Source organism: Neoarius graeffei, chromosome 26, assembly GCF_027579695.1.
Source record: "Neoarius graeffei isolate fNeoGra1 chromosome 26, fNeoGra1.pri, whole genome shotgun sequence".
NCBI lineage: Eukaryota > Metazoa > Chordata > Actinopteri > Siluriformes > Ariidae > Neoarius > Neoarius graeffei.
Window position 1 is genome coordinate 46,900,570 of NC_083594.1, and position 19,567 is coordinate 46,920,136.

Here is a 19,567-nt window from a genome sequence, read left to right on the forward strand (position 1 = left end):
TATTTTAGTTTTTCCGTTGTCTTGACAACTGAAACGTCATCGTTCCTGGAGGAACCATTTTCAAGGGGTCAGTCACCAAAGGGTTAATGTCATAGTTAACTCGCGATTAATCGCAATTTAATCGCACATTTTTGTCACATGAAAAACCATTGTAATTCTCTTATCAGCATAAAAAAGTGAATGGGCTTGCTCACCGTTCGAACTACAGGGGTACATGGGGGATCCGAGATCCCCTGAAACAGACATGAGATCCCTTGAAAACATGATTTGGGAAATATTGGGGGGTCTCTAAAATATTAGCAAAATTATGTTTATTGACATAGCAATCGTGTGTAACGGGAAGCATTTGCATATCCGAAGTGAGCGCGCGATGGAGAGCCGCACTCTGAGACAAGCGCAGGCACCCCCCCCCAAGGGAAAATAAGGGACCCCCCCGAAAATATCAGCATAGTTTGAACACTGGTTGTACCAATGTTTTTTTTTTTTTATTGCAGAGCATAACACGTCTTGTCACAGCCACTGCAAAGTGGGGCTGGAGCCGCCGATGGGAAAACGAAACTTAAGCCGAGCACCGTAGCTCTTCGGGGGAGGGCAGAGGACTCTGGCTGTGTGGGGCGTGGCATCATGTCACAGAGCGTTAATCTCGCGATAAAAAAATTATCGCCGTTAAAATTGAGTCAACTTAACACGTTAATAACGCGACATTTTTGACAGCACTAATTATAATATATTGTATATTATGCAACTCCCTTTTACAATGTGTTTAGGATGCATGTTTAAACATAAATAATACAATTGTACTGAAAACATCCAGATCGCCAATGTAAAGGCATGAAGGATATAAAGGAATTCATTTTACATTTATTTTAACAATATCCTACGGCAGCATTAATGTCTCAGTACTATTTTCGACATGCTCGATATAAGAATTTCAAATTTCACCCTTTCTGGTTAAAAAAAAATGCAAGAAAATGTTGAGGATATAACATGCTGTGTTTCTTCAATATTACAGAATAAAAAAAACTTTACTGAGCACATCAGTGTGAATGTGACAGATATGAGTACCAAATAAAAGAGCAAACCGACATGCAACAGCCCAACAACAGCAACTAGTCAGTGAAAATAGAGCAGAGAACATTAATTTATCATATTTTGATCCATCCATCCGTCATCTGTAGCCACTTATCCTGTTCTACAGGGTCGCAGGCAAGCTGGAGCCTATCCCAGTTGACTATGGGCGAAAGGCGGGGTGCACCTCGCCAGGTCATCGCAGGGCTGACACAAAGAGACAAACAACCATTCACACTCACATTCACACCTACGGTCAATTTAGAGTCACCAGTTAACCTAACCTGCATGTCTTTGGACTGTGGGGGAAACCGGAGCACCCGGAGGAAACCCACGCGGACACGGGGAGAACATGCAAACTCCATGCAGAAAGGCCCTCGCCGGCTGCTGGGCTCGAACCCAGGACCTTCTTGCTGTGAGGCGACAGTGCTAACCACTACACTACCGTGCCGCCCATCATATTTTAACATTTCTGAAATGTATTTTAGCATATTAGCTCCAGTTCAACTACAGCTCGTAACTCAGATTAGGAAAAAACAAAACGTATCTCCTCAACTTGGATTTCTTATTGGAAAGTCAGCAAGGTTTCCTCATCCTCAGGTTTAGCAAATGACATCAAATCAACATGGCTGCTCACCACACAAAAAAGTAGCACTTCTTACGTTTCATTTTAAACGAGTTCAAAAATGACATTATTCCGAGTTCCGACTTCCCACTTTTGTCAAAGGCAGCATTGCTATCATGAGTTCTTCAACTTCACAAACTACAACAAGGATAAATCGACTATCAACCAAATTAGAGAACAAATAAATGCTCAGCATATCACTCTTGAATCCATTTCCCTCTCATAGTAACATAGCCAGACTGCTGTTTTGCCTGAAACTGATGTCTGATGTATCCGAGCTGGTGTGTGATGTACGGTATGTACGCAGATTTTCAGCCAATTCTGATTCAACTCCCCTGACACACAGCAGTGAATGTGAATGACTATTACTGTCGCTAATTAAAACATTCGTGTGAATGCAATAGGGAAGTGTAAATATAGTCCTGGCCTAAACCATTATTTATGCTTAGTTTATACAGGAATACATCAGATCTATGTGAGATGTTTTCCATGCTGTTTATTTTTATTACGTTTGCTCTGTACTATTTCTGTCGTCTCAGTTTCGTCCTCTCCTTCTCCCTCTCGCTGACACTTGCTGTCCAGCTGATAGACTGATACTATCTTTTCTCCTTTCCAAGGATGAGTGTGACGCTGGACCACCTTGGTCGCCTCCTCCTCCTCTTCGTCGTCCTCCTCCTTGTCGTGTCTCTGCCTTCCTCGCCGTGCTCACACAAATCAGCTGAATTCGTCATCCACACTTGGCCTGCTTTCGTCGCGCTCTCTAAGCAAACTCATTTCAGCTCATTAGGGTTTAAGCCAAACACTCTCCGTGCCGGAGAGGAGAGGAGGGGGGAGACGAGGACGAGAGGGTGGTGGGTGGGTGGGTGGGTGGAGGCCCCGGGTCGTCTAGTTAACGCACCGTCACACAGCTTCCTTCGGCTGTTTGTTTCCATTATCGCAGAGCGGTATACAGCTCACTATGTGAGCCGCCTGTGTCAATTAACTCGAGCTGGAGTATGGGATTATCTACCAACTTGCATTTTTATGTACATCCTTGATGTGGATGCGAGGAGTTCACTGGAGAGAACTGAAGAAGCGAGAGATAAAAAGAGAAAGAGTAGCAGATGAAAGAGAATGAAATGAGTTTGAGAATGAGTTTGAGATTGTGTTTGTGATCGTAGATAATGAGAAAGATCCACAGCACAGTCGGGCTCTCATTCTTAAGTGCTATTCATTTCGTAAGGCATTTACTACACTGCAGAATTTTGGTGCAACCTCAGCTAACACACCTAATGTAGTCAGATAAGTAAGGTTTGTGTAATAAGCGTTGGAAACAATACCCATCAAGACAGCACATTTGGGTTAAATGCGTGTTCGACACGTTTTTACTGGATACACGCATTCTTATGATCTCGTTTGAATCTAGGCCTTAAATGGCCTGACCTTTAATATTTATACACTCTTTTCATGCATCCAAAATCTAACAACTCGCGAGCCAACCTGCTGCAAAAGACATTCATACTCGGACATTTTTTTTCCTCGTTTACGAGAGCCTCGTTTTGTGCACATCTCACTTTGTCTAATGACCCCTTTACACTTCGATGTTAGTTTACATCTTATATTCTTGACAACGAGTCGCTGCCTTGCGTCAAAATCTAACAACTTGGGAGGCAGCCAGGAGTGACGAAAGACAAAATCAATCTCAGAGTTTTTCAGCTTATGCGAGCATAATTTTGTGAACATCTCTGCTGAATGTGGAAATAACCCCACCACACTTTTCATCTTAAATTCCTGGCATCTTATGACTAGCTCGCTTCAAAATCAAACAACTGACAAAGCTAGGCAGGTGCTGGAAAAGCAAAGACAAAATAATACTCGTATTGTTTCAGCTGATCAGAGCATCATTTTCTGAATATCTCTGCTAAATACAGAAATGACCCCTCCACACTGTTTGTCGTAAATTCTTGCCAACTACAGGCTGGCTCGCTTCAACATATAACAACCGGTGTTCCAACCAGAAGTGGCAAAAGACATGTCAAACTCAGACTTTTTTTCAGGTTACCAGACCCTAGTTTTGCGAACATCTCCGTTTGCCGAATGACCCATTTCAATAGTCAAAATTCTTGCCAGCTCCGAGCTTGTTTTGTTGTTTGCAGCTCTTGGACGGCTCGCTTCAAAATCTAACAACTTGCAAACCAGCCGAGGGCTGCAAAAGACAAATCAATCTCAGGGTCCACCCCCAGCTTATGAGAGCCTAATTTTGTGAACATGCATACAGAAATGACCCCTCCACCAGTGTTGTAGTACTCGAGATCGGTCTTGGTCTCGAGACCACTTTTTGAAGGTCTCGGTCTCGTCTCGGAATTGACTGCATTTTTACTCGGTCTTGTCTCGGTCTTGGACAAAGCGGACTCGGGATTTTATTTCAAGACCGGTCAAGACCACAACTGTGGGGATATCAATGAATTGCCTGTGCATTTTTGGATTTACTTGTTAATATCATTGCTGTGATTTTGCGTAAATCGTATTGCTTCGAGTACAACCAATAACCTGCCTCATTTATCATTTGAAATTGCTGTCACCGTTAACGGCTGTCACCCCTCCCGCCCCCTTTCACACGCCCCCCCACAAACGTGCATGTGAGTGACAGGAGAAGAGGCCGTGTGATGATGTCAGCCAACTCGTCTGTAATAAAATTTGTAGCCCAGGAGTAATAGGGTTATACCCGGAACAAATTAGTAACAAGCTGAAAATTTCAGAATACCTTTAGGAATAACATACTAAAAGTCCCCGGAAATCCCCCTTGTGCTCTCTGAGAAATTCAAGATGGCGTCCAAAATGGCCACCAAATGGAGATCTGCCCATATCTCAGGCCCAAAACTAAATATTAATCCAATTAAAAGGTCAGAATATATGTTTTGTAGGGTAGGAGAGTAAATTCCAACATGTGTGTATTAATTACATTGTGTATTAACATTATATAATAACAATGTACACATTATTATAACAGTATATTTGTGTATAATGTGTTCGCTTGCCATGTCTGGTTAGACTGTCATATTTTTGGCACTGGGAGTTTCACTAAAACCAAAAACATCGAACTACATTTAATATTCATAGACCTAGAACATTCTTATCCGTGGTTCCTATTAAACACAATACTTCACCAGTTCATATTTATGAATGTGCACAGTACTATGAAGGTGTGTAGGTTTCATCCAGTCCGATCCTTGAATCAAGTATCAATCTTGAAACGCCCTGGCCCATAAATTCACATTCAAGAAGAAATAACAATGACTGTTATGACAAAATAATCGTTATGGTATCATGACGATATCTCATACGTTTTTGAAATGGCTTCAGTTCTTAATGTTTAGGACTAATAATTACAGACTTATAATTGTAAATCTATACATGCGCTATTTAATGTACACTACCGATTATAGAGTGTGGATCCATTGGTTACTCGTTCACTCCGTATCATCCTATTCTGTTCACAAAACAACAAACATAATTACTAGGCGTTGGAGCACTTATTTTCATTAATATTAAAGTAAATTGGTGGTGTAAAATGAAAAATGGCATGTTAAAAGGTCATGCTGAGTTCAGTCATTTTTAAAAGGTCATGCTGAGTTTAGTCATTTTTTGTCCGAACACACTGGCATTGCTAGTAGTAAAGACTGGCGCGAGAAACTCAAAGATTAATTTTTTTCCACCCTTAAACAAGCTTGAATAAATTCCCTACTTCATTGATGGTACAACAAAGGTCCAAGCATTACAACTGAGGCACTGAGAAGTGTTTAAGTCTACTCATTGTTTATAAGCAAGAGCTTTTATTGAGGCAGACCTTTTTGTCATGAAAGTCGCCGGAATGTTGAAGTGTACTGAAACAGCTTGCCATTGTAGTTTTAGAAGATAGAGTTCTCAAATTTAATTTCCCTTTAATATTTTATCAAAGCTTAAAGATGCACTAAATATTAAGGAAATTGATGTCTAATTGTTGTCTTACATTATGTTCATGTATGTAGGTAGCCCACTAAGCTAATCTGTCAATCACGTCAACCATCAAATTCCATGTAATTTCCACATTAATGACCTTGTAATCTTGGTTAATTTTAATTTTAACAGTGTGACAATGGTGAATTTGCATTGCTTGTATGAGAGAACATATAATTTAACATTTTAATTGCATTTATATTATGTTTTATCCCTGAGATATTGAAAAATCTCCAATCGGCGGCCATTTTGGACGCCATCTTGAATTTCTCAGAGAGCACAAGGTGGATTCCCGGGGACTTTTAGTATGTTATTCCTAAGGGTATTCTGAACATATTCTGAAAAATTCAGCTTGTTACTAATTTGTTCCGGGTTGGACTCAATTTTGAGCTAATGCTCTTGGGCTATTGGTTACCTGAACCACAAAGAGTTTTTGTGCACAACTATAACCAAAAGAAAACAGCGCAACATGTAAATTTTGTAAATCAACGCTAACGGAGACGGCTGGGACCACGTCCAACTTTTACCGGCACTTGAAGAGGAAGCATAAAGAAAGGTAAGCTAAGTGTAAGTGAGATTTAGTGAATACTAGCTAAACACGTTTGCTAACCATGTGTATACAGTATGTTTCAGGACACCGGTTTCATTGGCTTGCCGGTTATTTACCCCCTAGCTAGGCGCGGAAGCATATTAGCACATTACCTCACTGCATCAGATAACTTAATGTTACAATGGATGTAACATTAAGTTAGCTAATGCAGTGTTAACTTTGTGAGAGTGAGGGGTCAGGACATGCGTCTTACTCCTATGTTATGTTTTTTCATGTGATAAAAATGATGAGACAGGTGACGTAAAGCTATGTAGCTAATTTGTATACAAGTAGTTATGTTACATCAACGCCAACTCTGACGTACGCCGCGCTCCCTCTCCTGGGTGAGAGAGCTAGAGTCAGCAGTCTCCAGAGTGGAGACAGAGTAACATTAATGCTCCACTTCTATGAAGTTACACATTAAGGGCCCGTTTACACGAGGACGCTGTCGGGTAAAAATGACTAAATATATTATCGGAAGTGCCTTTCGTCTACACGGGGACGGCGTTTCCGAGGCTGAAAAACGGAAAAAATTGAAAACGCCTTCCAGAGTGGATAAGTTAAAAACAGCCCCCGTTGCATATCCATCTAAACTACCCAATACGCGAAACTCTGCTCGGATCTGCTCACGTCGGGTACGCGTTTACGTCATACATATGTCATATACTGTACATGCCAGCCCGGGAAGTAAGAAAGTAAGTAAAAAAATTAAGAGCATGTCTGATTACATCAATCCAACGGATCTTCAAGCTGCTCTGGCAGCTTTAATAAACGTCCAGGAGTCCTTCGAACATCTATACCGAATCTGCACATATACCGTTAATGAACAGAGGCGGGTATAGTATGCTCTTATTTTTTTTACTTACTTTCTTACTTACCGTAGCCAGAGTAGTCAAAGTTTTCGCGGCGCAGATGTGCAGATCAGACAAGACGGAAGATGTTGCGCATGCGTGCAGACATAGCGGAGGTCTTTCACAGCACCGCCTGGCATGCACATCCAATTGAATTCCACACATTTATGCGTCACCGTATAGACGCAGATTTCCTCCTTGAAAACGGTCGTGTAGACGCGGAAAAAAGTGAGAACGAAAACGGACTTTTGCGTTTTTGTTTCAGACCGTCCCCGTGTAAAGTGGGCCTAAATATGCTCTGCCTGGCTATAAGCATACATCACATACTTAGAGTGCTAATTTTGGGGTTAAATACACCAACAAATATATAACTTTATGTAGTAAGTGAGCAAGTCTGGCTCGCTCAGTCACTCAGATTTTCTCACACTGTGTTAGATGGGTGTTTAGAAAAATACACATCTGTCCCTTTTATCCCTTTTTCATGTAAGTTTATTCACATTAAAAGTGATTGTTATTTCAGTGTTATGGTAAGAAAATTGACTGGTTTGGCCATATTGTACCATGTCAATCATATCGTTGTGTAACTATTTGAACAGATGAACCTTTTAACCACAATGTGTACTTCTTGGCTACCATGCTGGATCCACAGTCTGGCCTAAGCACATCACAAATGGAGGAAATGCAACATCAGTGAAGATGATCAGAGATGAGCTGAAGAGGACACGGAGAGGTTAGTATTATTCAGGGAAAGAAATAGTAAAAAAAAAAAAAAAAAAAAGTCCTTACATAGTCAAAGTTGAATTATGGTTTTAATCCTGTCATTGTGTATTTGTTTGTGTTTTTCAGACACTTTGTTGTCAGAGGTGGAGAACATGATCGACAGTGAAGGAGATGCAACTGACTCTGGGGCCATGAATGTGGATTCATCCAGTGATTCGCCACCAGTCAAATGCCCACGCCTTCTGTCCCACTACAAGACTCACAAGAAGCGCAACTCAGCCCAGGATTCAAGTGTTATAACGCAGATAAGCAAATACTTCGATGCCATCAATGACTCTCACTACGTTCAGACTGCACCCTAAAACGACCCATATCCGATTTGTTGTGAAATCCGATTTTTTTGTTAGGCCGTTCACATTACCAATTATATGAGACTTGTATGCGATCTCCAATATGAACGGAAAATGACCCAAAAGTGTCCCGCATGCGCAAATTGACACGTAATAAGCACATCTACGTAATACGTAAACAAAAAAAAAAAAGCGCACTCTTCAAGTTTGCAAGTAAAGCATGGAGATGAGGCGAGACCTGGCGATGTGGTTTTTGTGGCGGCGGCGGCGGAACTCACACAATAATCTGATTAATGTGGGCAGCAGACTAATGAGACCGAAGGTGTCAAATTACTGGAAATTTCCAGAACAATCTTATAATCTTGTAATACAGGATGGTTTAAGTTATAAATCAGTTATAGAAACTGTTTTATTTAATCAGGCTAACAGATCAACATCCAGGTCCCTACCAAATCCACCATTAGCTTGATCAATTCTATAAAAGTCTATTTAAATTCTGAAAACTGTACAAATGTTGTTGTTTTCCACCAAAGACGTGGGATTAGCCAACGCAGAATAGTGACGTTTGTCTCTTGTTGATGACGTGTAGGTCGCATGAATGCGACCTGTCCGGTCAGACTGCAGTTGCATGTGAAAATAACGGATATGCATCGGATTTAGGACCACATATCCAAGCGGCCTGGGTGGCATGTGAAAAAAATCGGATCGGTGTCGTTCAGATTGTCAATAACAAATCAGATACAGGTCGCATATGGGCAAAAAAAATCGGATATGGGTCGTTTCAGGGTGCAGTCTGAACGTAGTCTCTGACTCTGACAATGCACTCATCTTCTGGGCCAAAAACCATGACCGATTCCCACAACTCCACAAGTTGGCACTGAAGGTGCTGTCAATCCCTGCCTCCTCAGCACCAGTGGAGAGGGTTTTTAGTAGAGGGGGCATCATAATGAGACCCCATCGTGCACGTTTAGGCCACAGAATGTTGCAGTCTCTGATATTTCTAAAATGCAACCAAACTATACTTTAAAGTCCACGTTTTTGTAGTCTTTCACAATGTCCATGTCATGTGTTTATCATTCATGGTGCGCATGGACTTAAATGTTTCAGCACTGCAGTTTGGCATATGACGGCGTCATTTTTGAAACTGCTTGCGCAAAAAATTGTACTGTATTAGATGGATGGCAAATCATTCAGTACAGTGTTGAATAAAGATGGTTAAGTTGATTTCAGCTCCTTAGTGTTTGTATTTGTTTGCTTATAGAAAACAAAGGAAAATTCCCACACATGAAATTCATCTCTGCAGTGCCTTTTGATTATTTTATCAAGACATTTCATTATACAGACATATAATATAGGTCAACAAAAGAGGTGAATGAACAGGAATCTTCATTTGTTTTCTGTGGGTGTTTTTATGGGAATGTGGATTACTTACAGGTCTATTTGAGGGGTGCCTATGGTTTGCATGTTCCACATTTTATCATAAGTGTGTCATGCAGTGTGGGACACTGGTCTGGTCTTGGTCTTGTCTCGGTCTCGACCCCTCAAAGTCTTGGTCTTGATACACTGTGGTCTTGGTCTTGTATTGGTCTTGGTTTAGGTGGTCTTGACTACAACACTGCTCCTCCACACCATTTATCTTAACACTCTGAGGTCCTGGGCCTGTCAGACACTCTGTGGCAGTCTGATAAACCTTGACATTTTTAAGTATTTCATCTAACTAAAAACATCCATGCAAAAGTGACACGCACGGTTATATTCTGGACACCCTCAGCAATAATATGAGAGTAAAGTGAATGTAATTAAATTTGTTTTTATTTAAATTAAGTGCAAACACAACCTTACAAAAAACTATTTTCAGAGTCTTCAAACCTTGTAAAAAAAAAAAAAAAACCACTATAAATATATCTGCACAAGACCTTTGAAGTCTGAACCTTGTAAACATAGGTGTTGGCTACATAAAAGTAAGAACAGCATTCAGAAATGTTCTGTAGTTTAAATACTAATTGTAGAAACTTCAGACCACCTTTGTGTTCTCCAAAGCCAGTTGCCCTTTCAAATGAATATTGATGAGGTAGGTGTAATTCACCTGTAATCCCCCCCCGTCACTGTCAATAGAGATCTTGCAGTCACGTGACCGGAAAATACACAGCCGCCATCTTGTCGGTAAAAAACACCGCTGAAGGGGGCGTCGTGGCTCAGGTGGTTAAGGCGCCATACCATGAATGCAGGCGACCCGGGTTCGATTCCGGCCCGAGGTCATTTCCCGATCCCTTCCCGTCTCTCTCCCGCTCATTTCCTGTCTCTACACTGTCCTATCCAATAAAGGTGCAAAAAGCCCAAAAAAATATCTTTTAAAAAAAAAAAAAAAAAAAAAAAAAACACCGCTGAATACTGCTGCACTCGTGTACAAAATGGATAAATTTCAACCGACGGACTATACAGCTCATTTTTCTAATGAACAGATAACTAGATATATGTCTAAAATAAACGACCTACAGATTAGTGACCCTTATCGATTACCGGACGTAGTTTTCACGACCGTGTCAGTGGATATGGAACTGCCAGAGGTGGAATACCCAGACGTGTATAATTACCTCATTAACTTTCCCTCACTGTTCAGTGGTGAAGCACTGCATGCTTATAAATCTCTGGACAGTTATCTTTACAGAAATTCAGGATTTGTCAGCCGCCCTCAGATGTGGCATCTTGTAAACAAGAAAATAACAATCCTCATTGGACGGGTAAGTCACTTAAGTATTACTAGTACTGATACTAGATACATCAGTAGTATCTAGTATAGCACTGACCAGCCGATTATAGAATAGAATAGAATAAGGTAATTCCAGCTGTAATTCCAAATCGTCCGTCTTGTTTACCATGGATCTGGCGTTGGAGAGGTAGAGGCTTAGCAGTGGAGATTTGAGTGGCTGTTTTCTGAGCTTAGTCAACAGGCCGGCTCTGCCTGCAGCCTTGCTTTTGCTTCCGCTCCCGACGCCGCCTCCTTCGCCTGCCAGACCCGATAACAATCCACGGAGACCCCGCTAGTCTAGCTATCTCGTCCGGAATGTTGTGCATGCGATGGAAATCGCTACAAACCGTCATTTTCTGCTGGAAACCAATGTCCAGTAAGTCCATACGGTTGTAGTGGATATTGAAGTCCGGTACAGACGAACAACACGCAAAAATACACACAAAAAACATAAAAACCGTGCACAGGTAGGGAGAGCTTGTAGCCGCAGCCATTGTAGTAGACTTGTATATAGTAGGGTTTTCCAGAAGAAAAGGTAGAAGTAGAACCAGAAGTAGAAGGCGGAAATATGGCGTTTGACTGACAAGATGGCGTCTGTTACAATCTGGATCGGCTGTGACGTCACATGCAAGATCTCTATAGTCCATTTGTCAAAGACAAAGACAAAGACCCTGGCCCCTGTACCTCCCTGCCCCCACACTTCTCTGCTTGGAAAATTACTGCAAAGAAAAGAAGCCCTAAAAGCCAAAGCTATCACAGTCACAGATTAAATATTCTGGCTTTTTCTAACTCGTATAATAAATATGCCCTCTTCAACTGTAAGATACTCAATAAAATGTTCAATAGCTAATGATCATCCCTGGACTGTGGCTCTCTGCTGTCAGTCCTCATCTGGATGCCAATCATCATAACAGTTCCTGTCAGGTTGAAGGCAAAGGAAAACATCACGTTTTGCACTTCCACAGCTTTATTTTCCCCCTTCCCTGCAACCTGCAGTACACACAGGCTCTGCGACCATCACCGGCCCTATTCCCATTTGTGTTCAGCTCAATCCCACAAACTGGCTTGTGAGCCTTGCCAACTTTCTTCAGAGGAGCCTTTGGGTTGGTATGGAAACAAGTGAACATGTGCACTTGTTTATACCGGTGAAATGGGGCGTGTTCTCACCTTCCCTTGCAACTTCCCGGCCTTCTCGCCACTTTCTGCATTTCATTATATTTTGCAGCTCCTGGCTGGCTCGCCAGTTGTGAGCTGCAAAATGCACAAATCAAACTCAAAAATATTTTCATTTTGCAAATGCCACAAACTCACCTGTCTGTAGGAAAGGAAGACAGGCCGGCTGAAGATGATCCAGTCCACTATTTTAGTACATGGTGGAGTAGTAAGAGAGCCAAAGTAGCGGTAATAACTCCCAATAGAGGACGGCAGCAGGTCCCTTAGAATAAAAGGCTCCAGAAACGTCTCTTTCTCTGAGAAGGGGTAAGAAAAGTGAAATTAATCAGACTGTGTAATGAAGAAGGCATCCATAGCATCTAGGCTAATTGTATCTTGGCTATAATCAGCCCTGTCGATAACTTTTGGAATAGGGAGCGTTTGGAAAAAGAGTAGTAGGTAGACCCACTAAAGGTGGGAGGTCCTGTGTTCCTCCCATGGACAATTCTTAATATACAGATGTAGAACAGTGAATTCTACGTTATCCAGAACGTAACATTTTTGCATCTCAGAGGAAATAAAATGTTCTTGATCTCATGATTTAGGTGAGTAATATGTAGAAAATATTAATAAAATTAATGAAAATGAAAGTAAATTCTCTCTGACGATTTCATGCCAATTTGACCTATTTTCAAGTTTTATAGGTCAATCATTGGTCAACTTGTAATATACAGGTATATGGACTCACTCGCTCCCCATATGATATCCCACAGGGGAGAGTGGGGAGACTTGGGACAAGTTTTCAGCTTTTATAGACCGTGTGAAATTATTTGCAGGTCGCATCACATTCATATTGCATTCGAGAGTATTTACTATACCCCTCTTACCACAACATTAGTTTCTCAGCTTGTCACATATACCGGCCTTCAGGCTTCACTTTTTCTGTCATTATTTTTTGTGGGAAGACACGACACATTATGCTTGGAGACTTGGGACATCGTGGGGAGACCGTGAACAAAAATAAAAGTATTTAGGCCTACATGTTTAATTTTTATTTATCATCAAAACTTGTAACATATGAACTAGCTATAGAAGAATGTCAGTTTACCCAAAACCTGACGAGACAAAACAGCTCCATTATCAAGAAGGAATGAAATAAGTTTAAATCTCATACAGGTACATGCCGACATTTTTAATAAAAGGTTTTAAACACATTCGTATTTGTAAACCACAAGAAAAAACAAACAAACAAACAAAGAAAAAAAGCATGCAACATGAACTGTCCCAACTATCCCCATCTGGACATTTTTTGGGGAAAAAAGAATCCTTAAATGTTTTTTTCCCCCAGAATTTAAGTTTAATAAATTATACTATATATGGTAGCTCTAGGCTACATACTTTAATTCCTAACTAATCCCAAATTCGCCAACGGGGCGGCACGGTGGTGTAGTGGTTAGCACTGTCACCTCACAGCAAGAAGGTCCTGGGTTCGAGCCCCGTGGCCGGCGAGGGCCTTTCTGTGTGGAGTTTGCATGTTCTCTCCATGTCCGCGTGGGTTTCCTCCGGGTGCTCCGGTTTCCCCCACAGTCCAAAGACATGCAGGTTAGGTTAACTGGTGACTCTAAATTGAGCGTAGGTGTGAATGTGAGTGTGAATGGGTGTCTGTGTCTATGTGTCAGCCCTGAGATGATCTGACGACTTGTCCAGGGTGTACCCCGCCTTTCGCCCGTAGTCAGCTGGGATAGGCTCCAGCTTGCCTGCGACCCTGTAGAACAGGATAAAGCGGCTACAGATGACGGATGGATGGACGGACATTACACCATAGAATGGAGGTGGAGGCGAAGTAGAAAATAAAAGTTTTGGTTGACAAAAATAGTGTCCAGCTTTGTGGCTCCAAAAGAAGTAGGTTACTCTAAGGGGCTTGTGATGGAATCTAAAACCAGACTGGTTGAAATTAAACCTTGCTCTAAAACTCGTCCTGGCTCTGGAGAAAATCGTAAAGACATGGTCCATTTTTTGTGCATAATTTGTTATATGCTAATAGCAATCACTGCAAGACTTGCCCAGTGTTAATTATCTTGTGTTTTGGATCTTTTCGCAATGTCAGATTTGTTAAAGTCGTCAGTAATGTTCACTTGCTGCTTTGACATATTGACCGTCGTGAGCTGAACGTGTGTGGTTGCTTTTGTTTTTAGTATAATGTTACCCATGTAACAAAACCTCGATACCTCTATTATGGGACCACCATGAAATAAGTTTATAACTTTTTGGTGCTATCCTGTTCTCAGTTTTTACTTATGTATTAACTTTGTACTCCATTAATGACAAAGATCTCAATCAATCAAACCACGTGATTTTTACTGGGAAAAAAAAATATGCGAATCAACAGACTTGACTTTTATGAAGTGTAAATCTAACTCCGTTAGATCACGCATAAGCAGGATTGGCACAGATACTAGTAAACAATGTCTGCTGTCATAGCACAAATGTCATTGTTGAAATCTAAAAAGATCACTTTCCTCAGTGAATAAAAACAAAAAGCATTCCACATAAAAACCAAGTACATTTTTTATTCTTTTGAAACAAACAAACAAACAAGCAAACAAACAGCTAGAGATGCAGTGTTTATAGTTGGCAAAATCGCTGGTTGCTAGCAGTTATTGACAGGGCTGCTATATATTGGAAGACTGAAAGAGAAATACAGTGTGTTTCAATAACAGTAGATGGTCAAAGTCTTCTGGGATAGTCGACAAATTTTTTCGAGGAACATGTTTCAGAGCAGGAACCACACTACTGAAACGGAGCTTTTAACCTGTGAAGATGTATGCATATTGTTGTATAGAACCAAGCCTTAGTTTCCCATTTTGTTGCCTTAACAAACCTAATTCAACTCATGCAGGGATTTGATAAGTAGATGATGCATTAACCTTTCTTATCGAACATGAGCACTAGGCTCAGTGACACATTTGTGGCAAGATTTATTTATGAGAAAACTCTCTGGGATGCTTTGGCTTCCTTGTGAACCACAGGACTGGAAACTTATTTGCATGCATTATATAGACTTCCTGCATTTAAGCAGAGAAATATTAACTTGAGCAGTCATGTGGTCCTACAAAGCTCGGAGTTTGGCACTCTCATATTGGATTATATTGGATAAGCTCTTTTTTTTCTCAGATCAGACTGACTGGCTTATTCTGTGCGATGAATTTGTGTATTGTTAACCAACACTTCAATGATCATGCATGTGAACATCGGACACCAAGCGTCAAAGAACGTCTGGGGGGTTTCAAATACAGTTCACAGAATGTTGCTAATATTCGACAAGCAATTCATTTGAAGAATAATCCCATTATTTATAACGTCTGAATAAAATTTTTTATGCACGCAGACCAACACGTTCACGTAAAACTCAAGTTCCCATTTTAAAAAGACTGCAGAGTTAGATTTGGGGTGGAAGATGTACCCAACTAAAATGGGAAATTTTATCATGTTCATTCATGCCATTTGCGGTCGTCACTTGTGAGCGTTGCAAAAAAATTTGCCTCACACACTAACCCATTCGGACACAAGGAAAAACGTTGTGTGTACAATTGGACACATTATGTCCGAAGGTGCTAAACCAGACCTGGGCATTTTACGGCCTGTGGGCCGCATCTGGCCCTTTGGTTCATTCTGACCGGCCCGCGTAAGGTTAATTAGAAATTACAAAATAAACGTATTTTCTAATTTTACCTCATGCATGGACTGAATGTGCATTGCTTTTATTTTGAAGTTGTGTTCAACAAAAACGCAATGCGCACGACATGAGCATGACATGAAATCCCACGAAACCTAAGGCAGCTGGGCCATACAAGGTTCACGCTGCATGCTACACGTTCACGTGAAGAACCGGACCCTGGGCCATTAAACTTCATGCTTGGATGTTCACGTGTTGCGTCTGTTCTACTTTGACCGAGTAACCAACAATATGGACTCTTCGGATGACGACAATTGCCTCATTCTGCTTTTACTGAGACAGAGGAAGAGAAAAAGGAACAGAATTTGGAGCCGAGAACACTTCCTTCTGAGAGAAACCCGTGGTGAATTTCACCGAACATTCTATAATCTGCTTGACAATCCCGATGAAGAACTATTTTTCAATTATACCATTCAATTATATTTTTTCTGAAGTTTTCCCCTGAAAGCATAGAGTTATCTCCCTAGACCCGTTCTGATTGGCTGGCGCGGCGGTGACCGCATGCATTGACTGGAATTTCCATCTTCACGCCTAGAAAAAAGTGTGCATGTTCATTTCACGCTTCACGTGTGAAGTGTGCAGCGTGCAACGTGAACGCCGTTCTATGGCCCAGAGCAAGTCATGCTACGTTTGTCCACTTTTCTTTACACGCGTGTAGCGTGTAGTGTGCAGCGTGCAGCGTGAACCTTCTATGGCCCAGCTGCCTAATCCCACGATAACTACTTCCGTAATTTGTCCAGACCAACCACAAACTTGTACGTCATCCTTCAAACGGTCCAGCCAATCACACAGTGTGACGTCACCAGCAGGCGCCGGAGCCGATCTGTAGATCTGATACCTACACCGAATCGAAGTTATTGCGAGCAGATCACAAGAAGACTTTAGTCCCCAAAATGTCCGCAAAAAGAAGAAAGGTAGATGCCAAATGCAGGGCTTTCAACAAAACATGGACTGCTAAGTATTTATTTACTGAAGTCAGAGATGAAGCCGTGTGTTTAGTTTGCGGAGAGCAGATCGCAGTGTTCAAAGACTACAATTTGAGTCGGCATTTCCAAATGAAAAACACCAAATGAGGTGATTAGACTACAAATGTGGACATCATTATTATAATATGATGCATCTTGCTTGATATTTGGAGTAGAAAGACAATATTGTGATGTCTTTATTGTGTTTTGGGGTGAATGTGACTGAAAAAAAAAAAGGCATAAACGTTCACATTTTGTTAACCATTGTTTTGGGAAATTTGATTGAATAAATGACATTTTTTGTAAGGCAGCCTCGTTTCTTCCATACTCTTACCAGTCTTAGCAGCTTGTAAAAACAAATGTTATTTACTGCTTTATATAAAGAAATACAATTAATATTATGCAGAATTTAGTTCAGCCTTTTGGTCCGGCCCTCCACAAAATTTTGTTTTTCATGTGGCCCCATGGAAAAAATAATTGCCCACCCCTGGTCTAAACTAAGATTAGTCACTTTTAGAGGTGCAGGTTGGCAGAATTAAAATAATTTATTCTGTTAATCTTCCAAACAAAAGAGAGATGTATAATTAGGCACTGCCTAAAAGCAGAACTCCCGATGAGTGTAAAATGTGTTAGTAAATAATCCCATGTTATTTTTTTAAAAAAAAGTGTTGGATAAAAACCCATCTATCTTATGTAAACAAAGATACAAATCTCATTGTCCGGCAGTCAAATGTTTATGAGGTACGCGGCCTTACACTTACGATCGAGTACCCTGTGGTGGTACACGTACGTACTTTGTACAGTCGTAAAAGCCATCAAAAATCAGGTCTATGCATTATCATACTTTGCTCTGTGAAAACAATAATCTTTGCATGTATACATAGCAGACAGTGTGTCTATTTTTGACTATGGATGCTTCAGAAGCTTCTCTGTATCATCATTATTATTATTTTTCATGGTGCGTGGCCTTCCCTGAAATGACACATGATCAATAGCAAAAATCTGACCAATTCCATAGTGGATGCAATCTCTGACTCTCTCATCACAATTATGTTTGGATTGAACTGCACCCATGAGCACACATCTGTTCATTCTGGCTTTCTGACATGAAGCTCTTTCAAATGAAAGATCTTTAGGTTTTGTATTTATGACCACTCTGATGATCTGAACACAGATTATCCTCATCAACAGTGAAGATAAGAACAGGGCAGACAAAATTTGAGCGATGAGATTGTAAGCAAAGGAACAAAGTATAGCTCGTCAATTCACTAACCTGGATTTCAAATGGAAAGAAAAAAAAAGAAGCAGGCTACAAGAGGGAATCTTGTTCAAAAGGGTTTAGCAGCAGATGAAAAGCTACTGCATATGCCGTGTCCTATTTAATCAGAGCAGTCGAGATTAAAAAGCCTAAAGCTGTGGAAACTGGACAAGAGTGACAAATTAATAGAAAAATGGTGGCTCTGATATACTGCTATGATTTGTGTTCATTTGTCCCTTTAGAGTGGAGTATCTGATCACTTTCATCCTATGATGGAACATTTATTATGGGTGTGGGGTCTTTCAGGATGACCCCGGCCCCATTCATAAGGTACAATGGTTCACTAAATGAGGAGGCCACACTCTAGCCCTCACACTCACTGGACTGGACACTGAACACCTACGGGAGATTTTGGAGCTATATTTCTGGCAGCGCTTGCAAACACCATCATCAAAACGTTAAGTGAAGAAATACACTACCGTTCAAAAGTTTGGGGTCACCCGGACAATTTTGTGTTTTCCATGAAAAGTCACAATTTATTTACCACCATAAGTTGTAAAATGAATAGAAAATATAGTCAAGACATTTTTCTGGCCATTTTGAGCATTTAATCGACCCCACAAATGTGATGCTCCAGAAACTCAGGCTACATCCACACGACAATGGCAACGAGATTTTTTTTTTTTAGCGGGTAAAAAAAACAAAACAAAAAAAAACATCGCGTCCACATGGGCAACGGATCAGTAAAATATCAGGTCCATATGGCAACGCAACGCTTGCTGAAAACGATGCAATACACATGCCACACCTCTACGTGCGCTGTAAGACGGTCCCATCGGAGACACCAGAACAATAGAAGAAGAATAGGACGCATGCGCATGTAACGGGTTTATTTTTTTCCACTTGCCATTGTGTGTAGTGGTGGGGAAATTCTGCGCTGGCCCTTTAAGAGCGCAGGTAGTTATGGGAACGAGGTGCTGGCCTCTTTCAGTTCGTTTTGGAAATGTAAGCGCCAGTGCCACTGGACGTTTGCAGCCCGTCCTCAGCAGTGTATTTGTGTCTCATTTCTTCAGAATAAAAAGACTGATGAACAACACAACGTCTGTTACACGCATAAACCCCTTCTTCTATCCGGCATGAAGCACTCACAGGAACACACAACAAGAAGAAGATGGCTGCGACTACGCGAGGAAATCGTGCCTTCTGTGTGTACAAATTAGTTTTATTAGTGTGCATAGTTTTATATAACTTAATTTTCTTATTGTGTGTGAACATTTTGAAAAGCAGTCTTATCCAATAAAAAAAAATTCAAGAAATGGTTCAGTTACTTGTTTATTTAAAAGAAAAGCTGTATACAAAAGTGAATGCAATGCAGTGGTTCATACAAAACGGTCTGTTGAAGGGTCTTCTGACCCTTTTCCCCTCTGCCTCCATTATAGTCAGGTAACTGTTGCTTTGTGTGGAAGGCTGTACTTTCTGTTCATCAAAGCAGGTGTAAATTGTCTGTCTGGCAGGTCAGTCGGGTTAAT

General features: G+C 41.0%; 1 protein-coding gene across 3 annotated transcripts in view; it reads right to left on the reverse strand.

Annotated features, from left to right (window-relative positions):
• The window catches only part of ptprga (protein tyrosine phosphatase receptor type Ga), a 468,558-nt gene that overhangs the window by 95,087 nt on the left and 353,904 nt on the right, over nt 1-19,567 (reverse strand). For all 3 annotated transcript variants that reach the window (XM_060909915.1, XM_060909917.1, XM_060909916.1), the window contains one exon: nt 12,239-12,396. In XM_060909915.1, the coding sequence (XP_060765898.1) occupies nt 12,239-12,396 (158 nt within the window). The remainder of the gene's footprint in view (nt 1-12,238; nt 12,397-19,567) is intronic.